Below are 24,501 nucleotides of genomic sequence, written 5' to 3' on the forward strand. Positions count from 1 at the left end.
TGCTTTCGATTGGAAAAGTACAAGTTTCCGTATCAGTTATCGTTGATTTATTTTGCAATTAATGTAAAATTAAGATTTGGTCAATAAATCAAATGACTGATCATTTTATGGATTTATGTGTGTTTTATTTAAAAAGCATGAGAAAATAGTGTAAAAAAAACCCAAAAAAACAAATAATTACAAAATCCATCTTTTGAATCATTCAAGCTCCGAAAAAGTCAATACAAAAATTCCATTCGCTCATCTCTGCAAAATCAATATTCTGTGCTTGCTCTGCAGCTCAGATTATTTTTTGCACCGTGAAATGGGACTTCTTTTTTTTAATTGACGTTGTTGTAACAGAAAACATCCCACAGCACATGCTGATGAACAACACACTCAAGTTGAGGCCAGTCCACACGATTAGGTACGCACAGCATCGGGCTTGATGAACAGTCTGCTGTGCCAGTAGTCGGGATTGTCAAACGACGAGCTGGCGCCAGGCTCGCCCATGCATGCGCACACCTTGATGTATCCCCCGATCCCCGCGCACCTGCCGCTGCCCACCTCCCCCTTCACCGGCAGCTTCTGCTCCCGCAAGCTGGCTGTGCCTTCAAATGTGGCCATATCCTCGTAGTGGCACTCCCCCTCATCCGTGACCACATCTGGCGGCTGTGTTTGTTGTTTACTTGCGCGATGGCGCTCCTGTGCATCTCCAAATTGAGCCTCCTCTTCCTGGGATGTTTCTGCTGCAGATGTTTCACGACTCCCCTGCGGCGGTGCCTCTTCCTCTGTGGAGTCCGAGCGTCGAATGTCCATGTATTCATACCTGCCTTTGCCCTGAGACGCCTGCACACACTCGTCCACCGCTCGGATTTGCTTGCCCACGCTAAACTGTGGTTCCTCTGCGGAGTCTTCCAAATGCTGTCCGCGGCTGTCGTTTACCTGCTGAACCTCCGTGGCTTGGACCAGTGTCAAGGTGTCCTCATGGGCGGGAAGTAGAGTGACAAGCGTTGGAGAAGGTGGCGTTTTATGAGCCAGCGACGGGGTGTCACCCTCTGAGGAGTTGTCTTTTGTCGAGCCGAGACTTGTATCAAACTTGTGGCTCATCACCTCGTACTCCAGGGCCAACGTTTTCACCTTGCTTAATCGTGAGGTGCCGTTTGCAACTGTGAGGCGTAAGAAAGAGAGTTGGTCTCATTTATGCCAATCAAATCATGTGATTTGTTTATTACCTCTTTCTGGGGTGCGAGGTGATCCAGGAAGGACATAACCATAGCGGTCGGCCTCCTCCTCCTCGTTTTTCTCCTTCTCGTCGGATGTCCACCCCTTGTATGAAGATGGACTTGATGCCGTGGAGAGCTTTCTATGCCTGCTGCTGTGTACATGTGAGGCGGCCCTTTCAGAGCCAAGCCGGCTCCTGTGAGGAGCGCCCGTCCTGAAGCCTTCGTCACGCCAGTCTGTCTCCCTGCCGCTCCCTTTGACCTCTGACCTTTCGGGCAGCGTTCGCACCGAGCTTCGGCGGGACCTTTGGAAGCGCAACTTTAAAAGAAAGGAGTGGTCGATTAATGTCTTAAAGGTCAAATGGAAGTATCCACGAGGGCTGTCAAAATTAAAGCGTTAAATCTGGAGATTAATCTTAAAAATTTTATCTCAGTTAAATATTTGATTTACTTCAAAAATATTTGCATGCTTTGCAAATACTGTACAATATTAGCTGTACATCTTTAGCACATCACCTCAGAACAAAACTTGTGGGCAGATTTGAAAAATGAAAAAAGAAAAATGCGTGCAAAGATGTCACCGTTTAGATCGTATTCAAGAATCAAAGAAAGCTATTAGAACTTTGAATCAAATATACTTCATATTTTGTGATTTTTGCATGAATTCCAAGACATTATTTAAGTAATTATATGTAAAAAGCTTCACAAAAAATAGTAGTTGAAAATCACTTGAGAGCACTATTATCTACACGTTCTCAGGATAAAAAACATGAAGTGCAAAACTGATAATATTATGGTTGGTCACAGTTTCACATTATTGCGAACAATTAAAAAAATCCTGAAAAGGGGAAGTCAACCCCCCCAAAAATCTTCCAAAATACAGATCCATATTTTCCCTTTTTTGATTTGAAAAAATGGAAATTTCTTCTGTAAAATACAAAAATGTCACGCATATGATTTTGATTATTATAACGAATGCGTCTGGATATGCGTTTTAGCCAAATAGCGAGTGCATGATGTGCAGTTCAAATGTTTATTTAGAGCCAATTCTCGTGCGTGTGCATGCATCCAACCTGACGGACACTTTCTACAGGACTTGGAGTCATGGGCAGGTATCCAACAGGTCCGACATGAGAGGCACCGCTCTACAATTGAGGAATGAGGAACTAACTTAATAAACTGGTGATCACAAAATCCAGCAGAAAATGTGTTCAATTACCCTGTACGAATTCATCCTTGAACGGGCAAGACTCCACGAGGGCGAATGTTGCAAAGGAGGTGTGGCAAAACCTTCCTCATCTTCATCCACCAAATCGGGATCCAGCAGCCCTCGCTCAGAATCTCTGCGATGAGCATCCCGAGAGGGCGTGTCCTCTCCTTCCAGCTGCAGAATCAAACCGAGTGGAAATTTGTTTTGCCTTCCATTGATTCAAAGCGTGCGACGTTTCACCTTGATGACGAGGTATCTGGATGGGTCTCTTGCCATGCGTGTGAAGTCACTTGCCAGCTCTTTGAAGGTGGGCCTAATATTTTCATCAATCATCCAACCTGTGCGGGAAAAAGCTCGCTTTCACAATCCGGACGCAGGATCGTAAACACTTTAGTTTAGGGCCACTCACATTTAACCATCACCATGTAGACGTCGATGGTGCAGATGTGAGGTTGTGACAGACGTTCGCCCTTCTCCAGCAGACACGGCACCTCCTGGGCCTGTGCCGACCCGTAAGGCTCCGCCCCAAAAGACATCATCTCCCATACGGTCACTCCTGTGCCGGAAACAGAGAAAGAGATTTTTGTTTGTTCCTTGAGAAAGTGACATCTTGATAACTGGTCAGCTGAGGAGGGTGGTGAGCAGAGCCGGGCAGTCCCTGCCGGGGGCAGAACGGCCCGGCTGGACGCCCATTTTTGGGACGGGAGGGTGACAAATTTGAAGAAAAAAAAAGGGTTCAATTAATAAAGCCCGGAGGTTGATTTTAGTCCTGCCCACAAATCGGCCCTCGTACATGAGATGAACCTACTCGTGAAATGGGCGAACGACAAAAACTGCCTCTGAACGCGTCAAAAGCGCCACTAGCAACTGTTGCATCGATATATGCTTTTGTGAATCGATAACGGGCTACACAAAGGAAAATCGATAGATCCATTTTTTTAAACATAAAACGAGGCTGCACAATCGTGAAAAATCAAGCTGTCTTCTTCACTCGCGGCTCCTGCTTGTGCGATCTGTCAATTCAAAAAAAACAAAACAAAACATGGTGACAAAAAAAAATATGTCGACTTAAAGCATCCAGTGACTGAAATATAGAACACCGGGTCAATGCGAGGCTTTTCCACACCATGATAACAAGGCACTCTAAAGTCTACACACTAGTTGTTAAATCAGGTTTAAAAAATATATAGATTTAAAAATTCCTCTTTGCTCTTCCACCATGTCTCTGCATGACGGCTGTGCACTCTCGGTTGACAACGGGGCGCTCACTCATGACTGCAAACTGCATAGCTAGCCAGCTAACTGCATATCACAATTGTGCCAGACAACAGAACAAAGGTTGTGATGCAAATAAGGCATTCAATTTCATATACAGCAGATGATGGGCCCTATTTTGTCACGCCCCCAAATCAAGACAACTGAAAGAGTGGAAAAAGAGCTTCACAAATGAGTAGCACATCGCTGTCAGTCTTTGCACATATCAAGATACCATCCTCAAAAATCTATCATGCATTTAAAAATAAATCATCTTGACAGGGTGTTCATACTGAAAATGCCAGAATTTCATTTACTGATCAAGCATCTCACCAAAACTCCACACGTCACTTTGATGCGTGTATCTTCGAAACAAGATGCTTTCAAGAGCCATCCATTTGATGGGAGTCTGCACAAGGACATAAATAGCGGATCATGTGATGCCATTACGAGGCGACAAAATAACAAAGACGACAAAGGCACAATCACTTTGGTGTTGGTGTAGATGAATTTCTTGTCGTCCGGGTACAGGAGATCCGCTACGGCGTAATCAGAGATCTGGACCTGGTAGTTGTTCTTCAACAGGATGTTGCGTGCCGCCAGGTTCCTGTGTACCACGCCGTGCTCCTCCAGGTAGTACATTCCCTGACGGCAAAACATCACATGACCTGGGTGCGCTCGGGCCGGCTTCAGCGAGCGGACGTGTTGTCAGCTTACTTTGGCGATTTGCACACACCAGTTGAGCAGGCGCTGCGGGCCCAGGCTGTTCTTGTGCTGCCTGATGTGCTCCAGTAAGGAGCCCAAAGAACTGAGCTGCGTGACCAGCTGCAGACTGGAGCCCGGACAGATGGCCAAAAGTCTCACGATGTAAGGGTGGTCCAGGCTGCCCATGGACAGCATGTGCTGTCCAAAACATGAAGAGACCACACGTTGGACTCCAACAGTGAAGCTCAAATTTGCCGGCGTTGCACAAACGATTCCGGTCACGTGATTCTCACATCTGTTATCTCGCCGAAGGTCTGACGGCCCGAGCTGTCCTGGATAGTCTTGATGGCTACCGGGATCTTCACCGTCTCTCCGTCTGGAGTCCAAAACCCCTTGGAGACGGAACCACACAGCTGCATTAATATATCGTCACCTGTTTCTCCAAACGGCGAGCAGATGTTTGATACCTTGTGCACTGCGCCAAAGACACCAGAACCGAGGACTTTGAGCTTTTTTAGTTCCGATGGCTTCAGGATGTGGGCGTGAACCTTGGTTCCCTTCTCCCCGGGACCCAGAGGCTCAAAACTCTGCCAAGACACGAGAGCAATCCTCGCGTGAGTGTATATTTATCCATGCGGAGGCACCTCTCGTGACTGCCTCACCTCTCCGCTCTCAAGGTACCTCCTCATGGCTCTCTTGCGGCGGATGGCCAGGCCTCGGTGGTACAGCACGCCCAAGAAAAACAACACCAGGCAGAATATCAAGCCAGCTGGCACACCTAAGGCGATGCCTGTGATCTGGCCACTTCAGAGCAAAGGAGAGGGTGAGATGAGAGGGTGGAGATACGCGTGGGGCAAAAAGGTCAGAAATAGCGCAAAGGAACGTTGGATCGTGATGTCACGCTTTGGTTCATGTGGCGGTAGCAACAAGCGCACCAGATAGGATCGAGCACATGTTCTTGCGGGTGTCACGCAGCTGCAGAAAAGACTATATATTTACTTTAAAAATGCAGATGATTTTATTTTGTGCAACCACTTGAGAAATGAAAATGGAGTCAATTCATCGCAGCCTTTTTTTCAGTGCATTTTGACGTCATCGTGGACAACACAATCGCGTTTTGGTGACCTCATTTGAGTAGAGTCCAAATATTAGACAACACTCACTATGATCAACCAGTCAGACAACATTCCTTGACTCTTAACGCTCCGTGTAACATAAGTACCGGCCAAGGGGGAGAAACTCACCTGCTAGCGGCCAGCCTCACAGTCTCCAAACAATCGGCAAGTCCCGGGCCTGAGCATCTGGAATATACATGCACATGTTTATTTTAGGGCGTTGTTGATAATGTACGTTTAAAAAAAAACAAAACAAGCTGAGCGAGTGTGTGCAGTCTCACCCTTGGGTGCAATTGTGGTGACACGGTTCACAGTGGCCTTCCTGGGTGGGATACTTGAAGATGAGCCCCCTCTGGCCATCGTTCACCCCAGCCGGGCAAGACGACATGCAGTAAGGACCGTCTCGAAGGTTGGCGCACGCTGCACACTCATATGCGCCCTGAAAGAACAAAAACAAAGATAGAAACCGAGAGCAATGAATTGGATGTGCATAATCAGTGCGGGGGGAAGATTTTTTTCATGTTTGAACTCCACAAATGGTTCATTCATTTATTTTCTGGATTGCCTTTTTTTTTTTAGTTACATGGAACCCAAAATGGAACCTCCTAAAACGTACGAGTGAAGGTTGTCGTTGTTGACGGAGGCCTCTCAATGAATTCATTCGACACAAATTCATGTTTTCCTTTCTGAGAATATGCTAATGTAAAAAACACTTGCAACACAATGTAGTTACGCATTTGCGCAATACCTATGATACGCCACTAGGGGACACTAGCCCTCTTCAAACACATTGCCATGACACCCCTTATTGGTTAGAGTCAGTGTTCTTGGCAGTGATTCCTTATAGTTTAGGAACATCTGTCATTGACTTGGGGTCATACCTCTGGCAGTGATCCCTTAAGGGATTGAATCCTGGTGAGCTGGCTACAGCTAGATTTTTTTCTCAAATTTCCCCATTGTGGGACTAATAAAGGACATCTTTATCTTTATCAGGGTCCCATTTTCATTCTGTCTGTCAGGTTTCTTAGTAGGAGCAGTTAGACTTGGAGTTGGATTTTTTAACCACAGTTAAATCTGTTTACAATATTAATTATATTTAAAACACAGTGTACATATTTTACTTTGAGCCTGTAAAAAATAATTCTTTCTTATTTTGCATTGGGAAAATGCTTGGTTTTAAAATAAGAAAAATATTGAAGTCAGCCAGTGTCACTGAACAGATGAGAAGTTCTTCTGCAGCGACTTTTGAAAGTTTCCTGCAATGACGGCTATTCAACAGAAGCGCCTACCGGGCCTGTGCAGCTGGCCTTTCCATGCACAGGTTTACACTCTGAGTGACACGCGACACATTCCCCGTCAGCTCTGGCAAATTCTCTTGAGGATCTGAGGTCACAAAAGTCAAAATTAGACAGGAATGGTGAGGTTCAATACAATGGGCTACTCCAAAAAGGTTTGCCAAAGTTTGGGGAGAAAGTTCACGCTGAGCTGAAAATGCACGCCAACCTTTGTAATATGCACATGCACATTGTTCAACGTTTGAAAACATTTTGCACAACATGCATTTCTATAACTAGGAACTGAATGGCAAAATTCACAAAAACTAGTGAAAAATTGACCAGGTGGAAATGTGCATTCAAATGTTCAGAGAATGTAGCGTCGGTTGATGAAGCTTTACTGGTGGTCTTAAGTTTCCTTTTTTTAATTTCTTTTGTCTCGTACACAAACCTCTTACACCGCAAGAGCTACAAAATAAATGAGTCAAACTTATCGCCACAAAGTGTGATTTATCAAGCGGCGACAATTTTTAGGAATCAGGCCAGAGGGTTGAGGCCGTAAGGGTACCTAGGTTGCAGCCGAAGGGCGTAACGGAAAAAAATTGAGAAGCACTGCTTCATAGTAAGACTTCTGCCAAACAGGAAATTAAAAGAAAGGTCCGAGATAGCAGAAAATTTTGGAAATAAAATAAACCCATAGTCCTTTACAGAAAAGGTCAAATTAGGTTCCCATTATAAGATGATTGTGCATTTTACGTTCATCATGACATTTCGCCCCAAAGTAAATATTCTGACCCAGTATTAAAATGACAGCTGTCCACACATGTGCCATTTCGGCTGTAGTTCCTACAGGAGAGACACTGGTCGGGTCCCGGGCCCCAGCAACCGGAGCTTGAACACAGGGGGTCACACGCGTGGCCCTCTGCGACTGTAACGAGTCCGTCAAAAGAATCAGAAAGCCACAAACATTTTGTTCCACGACAAATGAAGCGAGCTCGAAGAAGACAGAGGCCACGCGCGCGGCCGGCCGCACTCACCGCATTCCGCCAGCGGTTTGTTGCTGTTGATGCTGTTGAGTCGCGGCCGACGCCCTCTGAACAGCTTGGCCCAGTTGACGGTGTGGTGGTAGCACAGTTTGGCGTTCTGACTGATGTACACGCTGCCGTCGCTGATCTCCCGGAGCGAGCGCAGACCCAGCGAGGTGAGGGTGGGGATGCGCATCACCATCAGGGAAAAACGTCTGCTCGAAACATTTACAACATACCAAATGTTGTGGATCGTCATCAATTTTTTGAGGGTATCATGTCAAAAATAGGCGCTCTAGTAACTTTGAAGTAGACAAACTTGCATATTATCAGAGCTGGGCACTTGACCCTTTCTTGCCGGTCAGTCCCCGCCCTCCGGCCGCGATCTCGTTACAGTTCCGGCTTCGACTCTCCAGCCTTATTCATAAAAAATGTTCATCACACGCACGAGGGCTGATTTGTGGGCCGGCCTTTGTTAATCGAACCCTTTTTTACAATTTGTTGTCCCCCTGCCCCCCCCCCAAAAAAATGGGCGTCCAGAGGGCCAGACTGTTCCTCCCGAGATAGACTGGCCAGCTCTGCATATTTTTATGATCATGACGATTATTTCAACATGGCTCAGGAAACATTTGTTTATTGATCTACATTTGGTTTTAATAAATTTATCGAGACCAATTCTTCCTTCCACAAATATTCTTCTTATACTGACATAATCATACGTAGTTTGTCGTTCTTACACTCAGTGGCAGTTGTTTTTCTTGTGTTCGGCACACATAGAAGCCACAGAAACATTAAAAAAAAAAAAAAATCAACAGGACTTACTTGTAAAGTGACCTCCCTTGAATGGTGGTGAGACTGGAAAAAACGGACAAATCACCGAGCTCATTTGGCCACGATTGGATGTTTAGGATATCTGGAAATTCAACACAGACGTGCTTTCGATTCAGCATGTTGGTCTTAACGTGACGAAGAAAGCGCACGCTCAGAGCAGAGCACGTTAAGAGACAGTGTACCTGTTATCTCTCGAACGGTGCGGAACACTTCCAGCTTCTTCGCATCCAGAGGTGGAATCTTCTTAAAGTCGTCTCTAAGGAAGCCAAACACAAAAACTAAAACATCCACCATCTTGTTTCGGGTTTATACCTGCTACTTTGAACGGATTCAATTGCGATCCTTCCAATGTTCTTTTCAGAGTGACTTCCTTTGTTTTTGTCTGTCTGACTTACTTCGTGTTCCTGGAAAGTAATGTTTTCTAATCTATGAGAAAGCCCGATGAAACGGTCGACTTTAGAACAGCATAACAAGCTATTCTGGTTGAAAATGAGATACGACCATCTCTGCTGCTGGCCTTCTGTCTCATACATGCATCCATAACGCCGGTTCTTCGTAATCCCTCCTTTGGCATCCATCCCCTCAGCACAATGCAACAAGGTGGGTCAGAGAAGTTTCAGGACTGGAAGTTGTACGTCAAACCCAAACAGCATACTAAGAGTTTTCCTCTTCAGTGTGGGCCAGATGATCAAGCAGCAGGTCCACAAAGAGGTCCTACGGCACTTGCTCGCTTCAGTGTGCAAGAACAAAGTGAGCGACAGCAGTCCTGGAACTTTTCAGACACACCTCATATAAAGTCTTCCGTATCACGTACTGAGCAGAACGCCTTCACTGCCACACTGGCACTCTGAGCAAAATGTTTCTGAGATGAACATTTTGGATGAAGTGTACTGGCACTGCGCCCATGAAAGGCATCGGGACGTACCCGAGAATGCCCGTGACCAAGAAATGAAGACTTCCTTGGATTTTGGTGCAGTTGATGAAGCTGTCAATGTTACTGGAGTCCACAGTCTGCCGGTGTTCCGCACCTGTGCCTTCACATACTGCCGGGAGACAGGAAAACACCGTGACAAGACGACCGCGGTTTCGGCCCGACAGCCAATTGGAGTCGAACCTTTCGGGCAGAGTCCAGTGCAGGGCTCACAACGTCTGTGTCCAGCTCGCTCCACCTCCATCTTGTCTGGAGGACAGACGCTCACACAGGAGCTTCCGTCCACCACAAAATGTGCTGCAAGTAACAGTGGTTGACATGAAAAGGAGACAATCAAAGCGGGGCAAATAATGATTGAGTTGGCGTCGACCACGAGGAACTCACTGGGGCACTGAGAGACACAAATGGATCCATATTGATATTTGGCATTGGGGTTGCTCTCCATCTGAAAGGTTTGCTTGTTATAGATGAGAGCTTGAGGACACTGAGGCACGCACGCTCCGGAGTCGTTGAAATGGCGACAAGCCTACGCACACACAAATGCGTGAGTTTGCTTAACACTGACACAAGATCTTTTTTGTTGTTGTGGTGTAAAACAGAACATTTCAAACAGCACCTGTTTGGCTACGTGAGATGATCTAAATACACCTACAAAATATTTGTAAACAGTAGGCGCCAAGGTACTCCGGGGTGAGGCACACCACTGAATTGAACCCCAAACGATGACAAAAACATGTTGCGTTTGGGTTTGAGATCAATTGCAAAAGTATTTTTTAATTTCCTTAAAAAAAAAAAACATCTCTAAAATGGAAAAAAAAGTGTGTAATATTCGATCCTAACGGGCTCATTACAATCCCAGCTGGTGACAACTCCACTTACAAAACATTCCACGTCCAGAGGACCCGTGCATCCTGCGGCGCACTCAATGTGACAGCAGTCCCTCGGGCTCGTCCCAAAACAACGACCATTACACTGCGGAGCGCACACCGTCTTTGTCACTGAAACACACAGAACAGCAGCCAAGTAACAGCGTGTTCCGCCTTTTTTTTTGTATGAATACTGAAGAACGAGAAGAAGAATGCAGTGGAAATGCAAGGAAACACTAAAAGGTCACCACCAAGGCTCAAAAGAGAATGGGAGCAATTGTGCACTCACAGATCTGACACTGCCTCTCATTTGGCCCCCAGCAATAATCCCCACAAGATTTGTGGCATGGCCCTGAGACAACGAAAAGGACACAAGGACAACCGCTGAGCACACAAAGCGGACCAATAAAAGCAGTTCATTTCATTTGTTCAAACCTTTCTCGCCATTGTAGTAGATGTCAATCGGAGCATTGCCGTCCCTGATTATATCTTGCCAGTAGACCCAGGGACTATAACTCAAGTATTTATTGTTAATAATCTGAACTCCTCCCTCCAAAATCTCTGCAAGAAAAGAGCAGACTGTTTAACTTTCAGCATGTTGTTGTGTCGTCTGTGCAACGAGCTGCAATAAGCGCAGACCCCGCTGGTGGGCAAAGTAGGAATCGCCCGCCCCGTTTTAGATCCGACCCACAGAGATTTTTTTCCCCCCTCCTTAAATTTGTTCATGACGTATTTAAAAATAAATACAATACCTCCTGCTAGCTTAATGCTAACATGGAAACGCAATTGACATGCTAACAATTAGCCTCCACAGTTTTTTTTAGAACCCTTTAAGCAACGGATATTTGAACACAAACATTAAAGCAATAAATGATGACAGGCAATATAACAATACTTACAGGCACATATTATTTATGTCCTATGAAAAATGATGCAGATTACTGTATTTTACCAAGTGACTCAAAGAAGTAGCAGAAGTGTTATTCATTTTTGTTTGCGTATGCATGACCTTATTATTATACTGCCTCCCAGTGGCCAAGGAGTGCACACCATAAAGAGCAGCACAATTAATTCAATTGCAACATTAAGTCATTATGAATGCAATACCGGTTTCATTCATTTACAATTGGTTTAATCATTTCATTACATTATATATATATATATATATATATATATATATATATATATAAATTTGACCTACAATAATGTAGAGATCAAATCCAGGCCCAGAAAATAAAAGTTTGGCTTTCGCCACAACTACTTCGACTCAATCGTCAGGTAAACGAGCTTGTTTCAGTAGAAGCCTAAAGCCAAACTTTGACATGTCTGATTTCAATGCACCACTGCATAGTGTGTTGCTGTCTTAGAGGCTGAATATCGAATTGTAAAACGATTCAAATAGATGGCAATTATTTACACTATTCTGACAACTGTCACAGGAGAAAACGCCTTTAGATAATTAATTGGCTTTGCTATCAGCCTGAAGACTTGAAATAAGACACAGGTAAGATGTCATTTTGCCATTTTGATTCAATGTTTTCTTATTTGTGAGAAGAGTTTTGCAAAAATAGCTAAAAATATTTGGAAAATGAGTACAATTAGTATGACATTCAAAATGATCGATTCACAAGTCAAGCTTCTTTTAAAAGGAGTCTATGTTGTCACCGCGCGATATTTCTGTCAACTCGTCACCTGTCAGATTTGCAAGGCCGAGCCGCCGCAGGCCACGGGATCCGTCTTTGGGGTAGTTGAAGAAAACCGAGAGGGCAAAACGCCTTTCGTAAAGGCTGCTTCCTCGGATGACCCGCAATTGCTCGAGGGGAATTTCCTGAAAGTGATTCATGGCGATGAGCACGTAGCCAGTCACCTCTCGGATTGTCTGCACGCAGGAAGAAGAGGCTCGTGAAATGAAACAGAACAGCTCGATTTACAGTAGGCCTGCTGTCTTTTGGGCATCGTCAGCAAAAGGACGGACAACCAGGAGATGGGTGGCAATGCCAGTAGAGGTGGAAGTTCTTTTCTTACCTTTAGGAAAGAGAAGTCCCAGTTGCTCTCAATCTGTGTGACTTCCAGGTTTCCCATGATGATTTCACAGCTGTCGTAGCGTTCCTTGATCAGGTTGTATTGATTCTCCTGAGAGCCTGTGGAGCTCAGTCCATTCTGGGTACCGAGACACACCACTAACACACAAACAAAAAGACACGCTTGCATTTCAGCACAAAAACAACAATTGAAGCAAACAATGCTGCACAGCTGAGCAGTTTGGGGCAGGCGGTGCATTGCTCAAGGGCACAGTCAGCCCCAAGTCACATTTTCTTCTCCATCTTCAAACCATGTTGTTATTGAGTGAGTTACAGCTGCCTCCGTACGGAATTATCCATCCACATTTTTTACTATTTACACTGTTCAGGATCATTCCTGGCGCAGAAGTGTTGATTGGGCAATGCGTGAGAATTCACGAAAATCAGCTGCTGCTATACCAAAGACAGCAGTGTACAGACTGGCAGTATCAGATGGATACAAAAAACACCTCACTTTCAACAAAATATGGACACACACTGTTTGGTGTCCCACAAGGTTCCATTTTTGCTTTTCCATTAACTGCTGTCACGGAGTCGAATCTATCAAACAAATCACGAGTATGCAGACATCTTGCGACTATATTTTCTGTTTCTGTCCATGTGAAGATGACCAAGCTTCGTTCGGCCCTCACAATATACGGTACGGTACTCAGATCAGTCGTTTCCTTCTTGGAAATGAAAAAGCTACATGACGTATGGAACACAGCTGAACATTTAGTCCCAAAATGGAATCATCCGCCGTCTCCTGACTGCAAACACAATTTACAGGAAGTGTGGCGACAAATAAATTGAAGAGGTTTGTGGTCTGCATGCTATTTTTTCTGGCGTATTTTGTCGTGAGTGGCGCTGCTGGTGGAGCAAAAGGCAGAAGAGTCAAACTGTCTCTAGTTCATCATTTGGACACACAGCGTCGGGCCGACGCTATGGAAGACTCGCGATCGAAGAGAAAGGGCTTCTTTCATACAAAGTTCTTATTGTGATGAAGCAACAAATGCCCGCAGTGTCTCTCTTGGTCTCGCTCGGCGCAGTGACGGTACTTCAGTGTGTGTGCACGGCGCTCTATACAACAAATGCGCGCCTGAGATCATAGCGAAAGACAATGGCTCATGTGTGAGTTGTCTCGTCTGGCTTTCGGGAGGGAAATATCATGAACGGAAGAGGACGCATGTCTTAGCGACCGGCGCAAATATCGCAACATGCAACATCTCCCGTCATCATGCGAGTGATTGCTTGGAAATTACATGCTGGTCAATTTGTTGGGTTATTTCTGCAAGGAGAGGTGTTGCTCAACACAAAATGTTTTTTTGTCATATCATCGATAACATCATTGATAAAAGTATTATTTGCATGGTCAATGTTTTGGGAGGCATGGCTAAAAAAAAGTTACATAAAATATAATATGTCTCGATATGGCCTGAAAAGTATCTTGATGAATTTTCGCCAAACTGTACATAAAGCCGCTACGTCATGCCGCTGTCACCGTTTTGTAAAACAAAGAAGAAAGGCCTCAGAAATTCTGCACAAGGCAATTTATATTGCTTCCATTCATCACGAGCAGTTTATAACGAGTCGCTTTCATAGCATGCATTAGTGTGCAAGATTAACGCTGAGTGAGAACAGCACAAGGAAGATCAAAAAGCGAAGTGGCGACTCTCGTCAAGAAAATGAAAGAAGGTTATTCAGCGCTCACTTACCATCGTGTGTTTGCGTTAAAGTTGCTTGAAGACTCCACAGCAAAGTCACGACCAGTGAAATGACTCGCCACGGGCTCATGTTGAGACGATTTACCAAAGTGTCACCGTGTCACATCAGTATAAGGAAATCGAAAGCTTACTCGACTTCGCTGTTGACTTCCTCCAGATTTCCTTCCCTCGGTCTCATCAGGGGAAGTCCAACTTGTAAAAACAGCAGCGGATAAATGCGCCAACTGAGTTGATGAAAACAGACAACAAGTGGCGTTTTATTTTGAGCAGCAACTTCCCTCCCAGAAGGGCCGACGTGATTGGCCAGGGGATGGAATTTTCCTCCTATCAGAGGTTGGTCCGTCTTTTTGTTGATCTTTCATTTTTTGACTCCGAGGACAGCCGCGTCACTGAATAAGTAGCATGTGAAAGATTTAAATAAATAAATACAAAATAATTGTGTGTGTGGGTGTATATGTATATATATATATATATATATATATATATATATATATATATATATATATATATATATATATATATATATATATATAGCGTCAGGAAAAAAAATGAAGCATTTTTTGTGACTGCAAAGTAAAGCGTATGTGTTTGTCTCGGCGTCAGCACGATGAGCCCGTCGCTTCTCTTTAAAGCACAGATGTGCCTCATGTTGGCCTGCGCTTGTCCGAGCACGGCTGCAGTGCAGTGAGTGACGACTCTGTTCGTCCTTTAAAAAGCCGTATTGTCCCCGTTGCAGCCTGCAACTTAATCACCTCTTTGATGCGCTCGGAGCAGCCGGCCACAATGCTGACATTGTCACACGGTCAAGCAACTACTCGGCCCCATAACAGGCTTCATTTGTGAACATAGCCTCAACGCAGTCGAGATTCCTCAACGTGAGCAAAACAACTCACTGGTGGGCGAACCCGAGGAACTTTTACTGACAAATCTTGAATCATGCTGAGCTCATCCTCATTGTTGATGGATTTAAATTTCCTGTAAAGTGTAAAAAATATCTTCTCCATTTGACACATCACCGAAAATAGAGTCGTTATCATCCCTGTCAACTTTAAATGATTACAAAAAAATGCAAGTCTGACAAAGGAGTCTTCAAAGTTGTTAAAAAAATCAAGTTGTTGTCTCTGCTGAATGTGTGAAATGACATCCGGCGACTTCCTCACACGATTTCCATTGCAAACACATCCCTTCATATTTGAGCCACGAAATGATATCTTCTTAAATCATTTGGAGAGTCAAACATATCCCATTGGGACTTCCCAAGCCGCGATGAGAGGCGCTGGGCTAGCGCCGCTAGCCTCCAGCTAGCTTGTGAGCTAACAGGTTCTCAGCCAGTAGGCGGGCGGCCGGATCATTCATTTGAATAACGACACCGAGATGTTCTGTAAAGAATCGTGGATTGGTCCACTTTTGGAATGAAGGCATGCAGTCGCTAGCTAGCTAATTGTATGCCGTCCTGGGAGAAGTGGGCCTGCCAGTCATAAGAAAAATAACTAAAACGGGCAGGATGCCCGCTGATGTGAATTTTGTCACTCAAGAATTTTTTTATCAGGGAAAACAATTCATGCCGGACACCCAAGTGCATCATTTGGTGCCACTTTAGTCACACCAAACCCAAAGTGGAAAGTGGTTCGTTTTTGTGTGTTAAAAGATTTGCGTTTCAGGTTGCAGGTTCAATAATTCAGATCATTTAGGAGACGCATTGTTAGTGGCGCTACACCAGGCCTTGCAGTGGCCACGAGCAATCTGTGCAGCCCCAGTTAAGTCCTGCCTCCAATTGATTTACTATTCTAAAATATGTTTCTGATGGCGTAGTGGTACACTCACCTGAGTTGTGTGCGAGCAGTGACGGTGTCTATGTCTGCCCTGCGACTGGCTGGCGACCAGTTCTGGGTGTGGTGCGCCTTTCGCCCGTAGTCAGCTGGAATAGTCTCCGGCACCCTCCCGCGATCCTGTACTGGAGAAGCGCTGTGGGTCATGACATGACAAATATATTTCTAGATTCTTTTTTTCAGTCCTCCAGGCTGCCAGGATGGCCGAGTGGTCTAAGGCGCCGCGTCTAAGTCTCCCCAGGAGGCCTGGGTTCGAACCTCGAATTTCCCCATTGTGGGACTAATAAAGGGAATCTTACAAAGTGTGGGTCAAGCCTCCCTTTAGCCCCGGGAGACCAAAATAAATGCTGGAGCCGTGCCTGGGACATTTGGAATATTTCAGTGCCTCATTAAGCTTCACGACTAACTTCATGAAGTAGTCCTCCTTCGTGAGCATCATTGTCGCATTTATGTTCTTTTTGGAACGTCTCTCTTGTCCAGCAGGAGGAGACAGAGTCTGAATGAACTTGAGGATGAAGTGAAAATTCCTTCGCTTACTCCAATTCCCTGACAGCCACATTCAAATGACAGCAGCCAAAATGTCTGCAAAGCAGAACAACTTCATGACATGCCAAAAATGCAAAAAAAAAAAAGAAAAAATCCTTGTCACTTGGGCTTTTGACAACAATAGAAAGCAATTGTTGCCGTCCAACATAGCTGCACGTTCCGTTGTTGTCTGGTTGACTCTTGAAGCGTTGGTGCACTTTGAGGTGTCATGGTGTCAGCCAGTCTCCCCAGTGGCCTCTTCCAAGGCGAGCTGAGCTGTGCCGTGGCCTTTTGCAGTTATGCCTCCCTTCAAAGATTGATGAATTGATTGTGGGGCTGCTGCCAGTGTGTCTGTGCCCTGGGCGAAGGCGTCCCGGTTACGGGTGGGAATCCCAGCTATGGCATCTGCCCTGGGGCGACTATTGTAGCCGTCCTGCAGGGGGCCGCAGAGCCGGTGGCCCCGAGAGCAGCTCCGACTCACATACTGCTGTCACACCCCTGGAGACGCACACTGCTACGCTCCCATGCGCGGACCTCTCATGAGACTCTGCGGAGCGGGCCGACAGGATCTGGTCTCGATCTTTTGGGTTCCTATTCTGTTTCGAGTGTTTTTCTTTTTTCAATGACTAGTTGGCATTTCCGACGGTTTGCGGACGATGTTACACATTTTGCGGTTTCCAACTCGGTGGGAAAAGTTTGGAGAACGTCTCTGGCATGTTGCTGAAAGAACTTGATTTGAGAGCCTTGACCTCAACACCATCAAACTCCTTCAGGATCATTTAAAACACAGTTGGTCTCCTCTGTGCATCGCTCGACTTTGCAATTTTTAGTTGTCCGCATACGTTTCATGCAAAATCCAAAACACAAATGCTATTCATTAAAAAGTCTGAAAGAGGTCGGCAAGCTGCACTGTGAGTGGCCCTTTGATTTATTCTTCCTACTACTCCAAACACACACACACGCACACGCACACACACACACACACACGCACACGCAGATTTTTTTTTAACAAACCCAGAAAATGACGATAACCATTCGGTACATATTCCCTACAGAGAATGATGGGAAATGTGTGAGAAAATTCCAGAAAAATCAGTAAAATTCCCAAAGGGCAATGACCTGGCCTGGCACCTGTGAGGACCAATCATATTTGAGGGGGAGCCAATGCCACACGCCCCCCTGATAAAAATTGATTTGATGCAGTCAGTAAAGTTAGCTTCATACACAGAAAAAAATGCAGCGTATTTTCAGCAAAAAAATAAATAAATAAATAAATAAAAGTTGTCCCCGCTTAGAGGCAAGCCAACATGGCTGCCCTCAGTTATGAGACGCGTCTGAAGATGAGCCTCACTCACTGGCTAACGATGATGTCGTTGCTATGGACACCGCCACCTCATCAAGAGTCCAACTTAATGCATCAAAATGAGCAAGTGAGACCAAGTCATGTTCATTCTCTTTATTGATCGGCTGACAGACGTGTTGCAATGACTTCATTGAACACCGTCAGTCTTACAATTTAGAAATCTTTTTGCTTTTGTCATTCAGGTCAAATCTGCCAATGTTGTTTAAAAAAAATTGGACATTTACATGAACAAACGTGCTCGTTAAGTCAAACTCAACCAGTAGCAATGTAAGGCCACACCAACAATGCTTGCATGAAAAAACAAAGTAGAGAGGACCTCACGCACGCACACACACAAAGTCAGTAAGGATGCTCGTGCATCAACAAATTGTTCGATTTGACCACAAATCTACTGTTCATAAATAATTGCGTTGCATATTAGAGGGTCGTTGGGTCTTGTGCCGTTTTAAAATGCCGCATCGTGCTCCTTTTTTTTCACAACATTAAGCTGTTAAGAAATCAAGAACAAAACGCAACCAAATAGTCCATTAATTGGGAAGAAGGGACAAAATGGACATACTACACGTATATTACAATGGAGTGGGCGTTTTGCAAGTGACACTAAAGAAGCACACAAAATGTCCGACCGATTCGTGATGAAGTGATGACAGCTGTTTTCACTTTCACTTTTCACATTGGAGCTGAAAAATAATCAGTGGAGTCTTAAAAAAAAAAAGGCAAACACATTTTAAACGAACGAAAGTCAAATATGTATTTGACTTTGATGCACTGCATTGTTTGGACCCAAAAATGATGAGCATGTGACGACGATGGTTTTCGCGACGTGCTCGTTTCACAATACTACTTTGGAATTAAACATTTGTTCTCATTTACATAGAGTACAGTTAGGAAACATGACTCGGCCAGCATAAATCGAGGCCGTGACCAAATCAAATTGACGGCCAAGGAAGGAAAAGACACGTGGTGGGCGGTCAAGGCCTGCAAGACCTTTTCTGCTGGCCTAACATAATCAAGAAATCATGATCATATTCTTCACATTGTTGTCATATTCAATCCTAGCGTTGTATTTAGATACACTTGCAAGGCCATATTCAAGACGGACCTTTCAAGAAGAAGCTCGGTCGTCCAACACTCGCTCGGTAGTGCGCAAGTGTGTTTCTGTATATTATTTGTGGTGTCAGAAATGATGCTAATATGAGGGGGATTTAATCAGGTAGGACAAAGCTGTGAAATGCACGGCGCGCCACCGGAAAATGCATGTGTCCGTTCATCAACATTATACGGGATACGATTCACTTTGCACATCCCAATTTATGTATCCAGCGTCAAGAAAGCAAAACAGGTCACAATGGTTCGCAAATGATTCAAAACTCTCACAGCAGATCCAAACAAAACAAAAAATCCATCCGATAATCGAGTAAAAGAACAAGAGGGAAGTTTGTTTTTGCGGGGAGGAAAGGCCATCGAGTCACCACGGGAACTCAACGCATCCAAAAGGAGGACAACCCGGAGCTGGCACTTCCCCACTTGCGCTTCACTTTTTGTTCTTCAGCTGATTGGCCAGCCAGTCCAGGCCCTCGTAAAGGCCGTCGCCGCTGGTGGCGCACGTGGCCTGAATGTACCAGTTGCGGTGGCGCAGGGAGTGCAGGCCCAGCTTGTCCGTGATCTCCGCCGCATTCATGGCATTGGGAAGGTCCTAGAAAAAAAATACTAAGAAAAAAATCGTGCCATCGAGTGTGGAAGAAGTCGCACGAGCAAGTCTGTACCTGCTTGTTGGCGAAGACCAGCAGAACGGCGTCCCGCAGCTCGTCCTCGGCCAGCATCCTCATGAGTTCCTCTCGAGCTTCGTTCACGCGCTCGCGGTCGTTGCTGTCCACCACAAAGATCAAGCCTGCGGCCGCGAGACGAGATGGCGTCAAGCAACGATAAAGAAGTCCCACACAACGCGTTCCAAGATGCTCGTCGACCGCCGATTTGTTGCGTCATATAAAACCTTGATCGGATCAACGGCAACTTTGTGAAGTGTCATAAAAATTTGAAGCGCTGGTTCTATGCCGAAAACACAAAATATTGATCCAATGATCCATTCTCAACACAACTTTTCTGGTTCAAGATTGCAGCAGATTGGAGTTTGCTGAAGTTTGCGACACGCTGGACTCGTTGGTCCTCAATCTACGCTTTTAGCTCCTCCCATCAGAGCCCGACGCACGAGCGATAACATTTGGAGTAAAAACACGCTCGCTGGACATCACATTGCAGCGAATGATGTCTGTGGTAAAATGATTACAATCACAACAACAATACGTCTATTTCAGGATTTCGTTATCAAGTGGGATTAAATGAAAGCTAAAGATGAACAACATTCTTTGTATTAACATGAAAGGCACAAATTCAAATTGAAATCTTTTCAGTTGCCGTGTGTTGCCGTTGCTCAGACGCATGGCGCAGCGCTTAAGCTAACAGAGCTAATGCTAACACTGTACTGTGTTGCCCGTGCCGCAATCGCGCCACTCGGATGTCGTTACAATTCACACACAAACTAAGGCTAAATTTGACTGATGATTGATTTGATATTTTAGAATATCAAACAAAATATTGGAGGGTCTTAAGTGGTGTGAAACAGATTTGTGATGGGGCTTTCTGTAGCGCCATTTCTGACTGTAGTGACCTCCTCAAAAATAGAATTTGCGCTCACAGCCGCATCGGAGAACCAACATGGCCGCCTACCCTGAGTGTTTTGGAAGTAGTGCCTCCACAAGGGACGAATCTTGTCCTGGCCGCCCACGTCCCACACGGTGAAGCTGATGTTCTTGTACTCCACCGTCTCAACGTTGAAGCCTGAGCAAAACAAAGTGATCAAGAAGTCACGCAAGCTGGAGTCGGTGCGAGGAAGTTTTCTTTTTCCGTGGTCACACACCAATTGTGGGAATGGTGGTGACGATCTCGCCCAGCTTGAGCTTGTAAAGGATGGTGGTTTTCCCGGCGGCGTCCAACCCCACCATAAGAATCCGCATCTCCTTTTTCCCGATCAGGCTCTTCAACAGGTTTCCGAAGATGTTGCCCATGATGACCAGCGCAGCGCTCCTCGGCAGCAACACAACTACGACACAAGAGAGACCACGTGTGGAACGCACGGCGGAAAAGCAAAACAAACAGTCAACCACACGTTGAGAATGTCTAGACCGCACAAAAAAACATGTGGCGGGGACAACAAGGGGCTCTTAAAAAACATTCTTGGGCTGTAGCCACCTCAGAAGAAAGCCAGTTCAAGTGTTTCACACCTCGGAAGGCGGCCGACCTGAAAAGTGATTCGCACACCAGCAGCTTGGTGCAGAAATCCGTCGAGAGGCATTTTTTTATTTTTTTGAGTGACTTTCATGTGGTGCCAAATAACCACTTTTTAAGCGACTGCCTTGCACATGTAGTGCACAATGTTCTGTTCATTCTATAGTGCGAGCCTTGGCCACTTAGGGGGCAGTATAACTTAGAAAACACACATACAGATCGACACTACTGGAGACTCAGCTCTTTTCTCAGCTTCTCAATGCGGCAGTAATGTTAGACGTTCTTCGCAGAGGACAAATAATTAATGCCTGTGAGCATTGTCAGATTTTCTGTCTATATTTGTTGCTGCACCGTTTATGTTCAGGTATCTGTTGCTTAAAAGTCATTCCCTGCCAGCAGTGAAACAATGGAGCAAGCAAAAATTGGATGGGTCAATTTGTGAACACATAATGCATAACCTCTGCTTTAAAGATTGTCTGCTTAATACAGCTTGCTCTTATTTTGGTTCGGAATGTGGAAATGTGATATGGGAACTATTCACATTTTTGAAGAAGCGGTGATGTTTGACAATTTTTCCAAATCTCTATAATAAATACAAAAACTATATCTAATTGATAAAATTATCATTTGGGTTTTAGTAGAATAATGTTGAATAACGTCATCGCATCCTTCTATTTTCCTTTTGTGTTTGTATCATATCTGAATACAATGACATGCAATGCAAAACTGAAAGTTCAAACAACCATTAATCATGTTAATCACACTGATAGTTATTCAAGACTATTGAATTAACTTTACTTCTGGTGGCTGAGCTTTTACTGTGGTGCAAAACTTCATTGTTTTTTTTTCCAAAATTGTACCCCTCTTACAACCAAAATGCTCAGGCTTCCATGTGGTGCAATTTCCCCACATATAATATTAAAAGCAATACATCCATACAATAAATATGCCAGATCGTGCAAGTGTACCCAATGCTGCGGCAGGTAAATTAGTTCATGCATGGCATGAAACAGAACTGGTTGCGCTCTCGAAATAGACAAAAAAAAAAAAAAAAAAAACATCTTTAGAAACAAAACGGGACTTATCATTATGATGCTCTTTGCGCTGGGCTTCATTGCAGCAACATTATGCTGCAGTCGCGACGGCCAATCAATTGGCTCGCGACAAATCGAGATGATGATGATGATGATGATGATGATGATGATGATGATGATCATGATGTGGAGGCAGACGCCGTGTTCGAATGGCACACATTAAAAGCCCATCTTTCCCATTCAAATTAAAATAACATGATGTGCCTCCTAGTGGGTGTGCGTGCGTGCGCGTGCGTGTCCGTGTGCGTGTGGGCGGTGTGCTGCAATCGCCGCATAGTCACGACGAGAGTACACCGGGCGGCTTGATGTTGACGGTTAAAGAACGCCAATTGAGTAATATTTATTAGGAATAAAAGTTTCTCGTGTTCCAGAACAACATGGACACGATTGTCACGTGTTCTCGTCTAAATGATGGCGCATTTGCCGCTGGCATTTCATTTGCACTTACCGGTTAACGGGAGGCTGCCAACCAGCTGGATGGAGGCGAGAGTCTGGCTCGCAGCAAGTCTCGCGATGACACGCCCACCTTATCTCGCGGTTTTTGGGTCGTCGCGGTCGCGCGCACGAGCTGGAATGCAGCGAATATTATGTTATGAATTGATTGTCTCTTCGAAAATGAAATAACACAATACAAATTTTTATTGTTTTTTTTCAATATGCCATTTTTTTTTTAATTCTATAATTTTCCTCAAGGACTGATAAACGAGTGCGCGTTTACAGCGGTCAACCGAATCCACCGTGACACAAACAAAGAATCCGAAGGCAAACTTGCTTGAATAATTAACACTGGGATCGTCTTAATAAATAAGTCAAGTGTAATAGGATGCTTGTGACTGCGCCTGCACTGTGGGTGTCACATAATAAGCTTGAAAATTCGGAACCATCCAGTCCAGGCTGAAATGTAATATTTGAACAAAAATAAAAAATTCAGCAACCTCTCACTTTGTTCCACCTCTTCCAGTGATATTCAGATGTGTGGACATGTGGTCCTCCTCCTCCATACCAACACACTAATTTTTGCAGCATTTAATTGGAATAAATAATAATAAAAAAATATTTATTTATTTATTCATTTATGTATAATTCATTTATGTATTTATTTTTATCCAATGGCAAAATGTGAAAAAAGATTAGCTGACAAATATGTTCAAAAGTCAATCAAATGTTTGTTTGCAAAAAAATGGTGACTAGATGTTCCGCATGATACCTTTTAGTATTTTTGCATACCAGGGAAGAAGCGAATTTCTACTTTTCGTTTTGAGCTACGTTTTGCACTTGTGTGTGAATGACGCCGAACAAAACAGCAAGAGTGCATCTTGACTCCAACGAATCCGCAAAGAGGAAGATGAAATGGATCCCATCGTCGCGTTTTGTGCGAGTTCAGCACTTGACGTGTTTATCAATGCGGTGGTTGAAGGCACAGGAATAAAGCGGGGAGCAGATGTTTGCAGCTGCACGCCAGATTACGGGGTGGAGCGGATGGCGGGGGATCACGGCCGCTTTTGCGTGAGCCCAGAGTTTTGGTGAGGGTTACGGGGGGGGGGGGGGGGTTACGGCGGGCCGGGGCGGAGGTGGGGCGGCTAGTTATGACTTAAAGGAAGCTCTCCTCTGAAGTGTCTGCCAGCGTGCACCCCAGCAAACCCAATCACAAGTCTGGTGGCTTCTGCTAGCTGAACTAATGAGGGCCTGCATGTTGAGGGCAGGGGCTTTGATGTTCTGGGTAGCTGCTTCCTTGTGTTTTCGCTGCCGCTCTCCTTCCCGGCCGTGTGCCACATCAAAAATGAAAGGGGAATTGAGAAGCAGATGTTGTCGGGCTCGTATTTATACAGTGCGCGCGTTATTCAGCTCCCGTTTGTGCCGGCGCTGCACCATGGAGCCGCTCTCTCTCTATCTTCGTATCCAGCTCAACGCGCTCAATCGCCTCACTTCATACGTATAATCACAATGTCAATCACGGCGGCCCACTTTTATCTCTCTGCTTGCCTCTCTTTAATTTCAAGCCAGTCTGGTTGTCATTATTCGGCCGCCGTTGCTTTGCATGTGTCTCGCTCAGCAGCAACGAGGGAGCGTTTGGGCAAGAGAGAAAGCAATTCCTGTCCGTCCACCAACCTTCGCCTGACACATGGCCGAAACGGTGACAGGAAATGCCGCGTTTCGGCCGCTCCGGGGTGAAAGGATGAAGACGTGCAAAGCAGAAATCCAGCCTCT

At 45.0% G+C, this 24,501-nt stretch overlaps 2 protein-coding genes across 2 annotated transcripts; both read right to left on the bottom strand.

The window, feature by feature from the left end:
• Positions 1-127: 127 nt before the first annotated feature.
• Positions 128-14,384, bottom strand: erbb3b (erb-b2 receptor tyrosine kinase 3b). The gene is made up of 28 exons (XM_088290909.1): positions 14,189-14,384; positions 12,439-12,593; positions 12,106-12,292; positions 10,849-10,974; positions 10,703-10,765; positions 10,427-10,545; positions 9,932-10,073; positions 9,731-9,844; positions 9,542-9,659; positions 8,799-8,872; positions 8,608-8,698; positions 7,798-8,000; positions 7,556-7,688; positions 6,776-6,869; positions 5,768-5,925; positions 5,616-5,672; positions 5,034-5,175; positions 4,839-4,958; positions 4,665-4,763; positions 4,384-4,569; positions 4,156-4,311; positions 4,000-4,075; positions 2,822-2,968; positions 2,653-2,750; positions 2,422-2,586; positions 2,276-2,347; positions 1,215-1,521; positions 128-1,148 (listed from the first exon to the last, which is right to left on the bottom strand). Exons 1-28 carry the CDS (start codon positions 14,265-14,267, stop codon positions 403-405), a joined length of 4,227 nt encoding a protein of 1,408 aa, XP_088147035.1. The 5' UTR covers positions 14,268-14,384; the 3' UTR covers positions 128-402.
• Positions 14,385-17,992: 3,608 nt separating this feature from the next.
• Positions 17,993-22,852, bottom strand: arf3a (ARF GTPase 3a). Its single transcript, XM_088289228.1, has 5 exons — positions 22,742-22,852; positions 20,832-21,014; positions 20,642-20,752; positions 19,681-19,805; positions 17,993-19,610 (listed from the first exon to the last, which is right to left on the bottom strand). Exons 2-5 carry the CDS (start codon positions 20,977-20,979, stop codon positions 19,449-19,451), a joined length of 546 nt encoding a protein of 181 aa, XP_088145354.1. The 5' UTR covers positions 20,980-21,014; positions 22,742-22,852; the 3' UTR covers positions 17,993-19,448.
• Positions 22,853-24,501: the final 1,649 nt, after the last annotated feature.

Source organism: Idiotropiscis lumnitzeri, chromosome 3 (assembly GCF_059441095.1).
Source record: "Idiotropiscis lumnitzeri isolate Australia: NSW breed Sydney's pygmy pipehorse chromosome 3, RoL_Ilum_1.0, whole genome shotgun sequence".
Lineage (NCBI taxonomy): Eukaryota > Metazoa > Chordata > Actinopteri > Syngnathiformes > Syngnathidae > Idiotropiscis > Idiotropiscis lumnitzeri.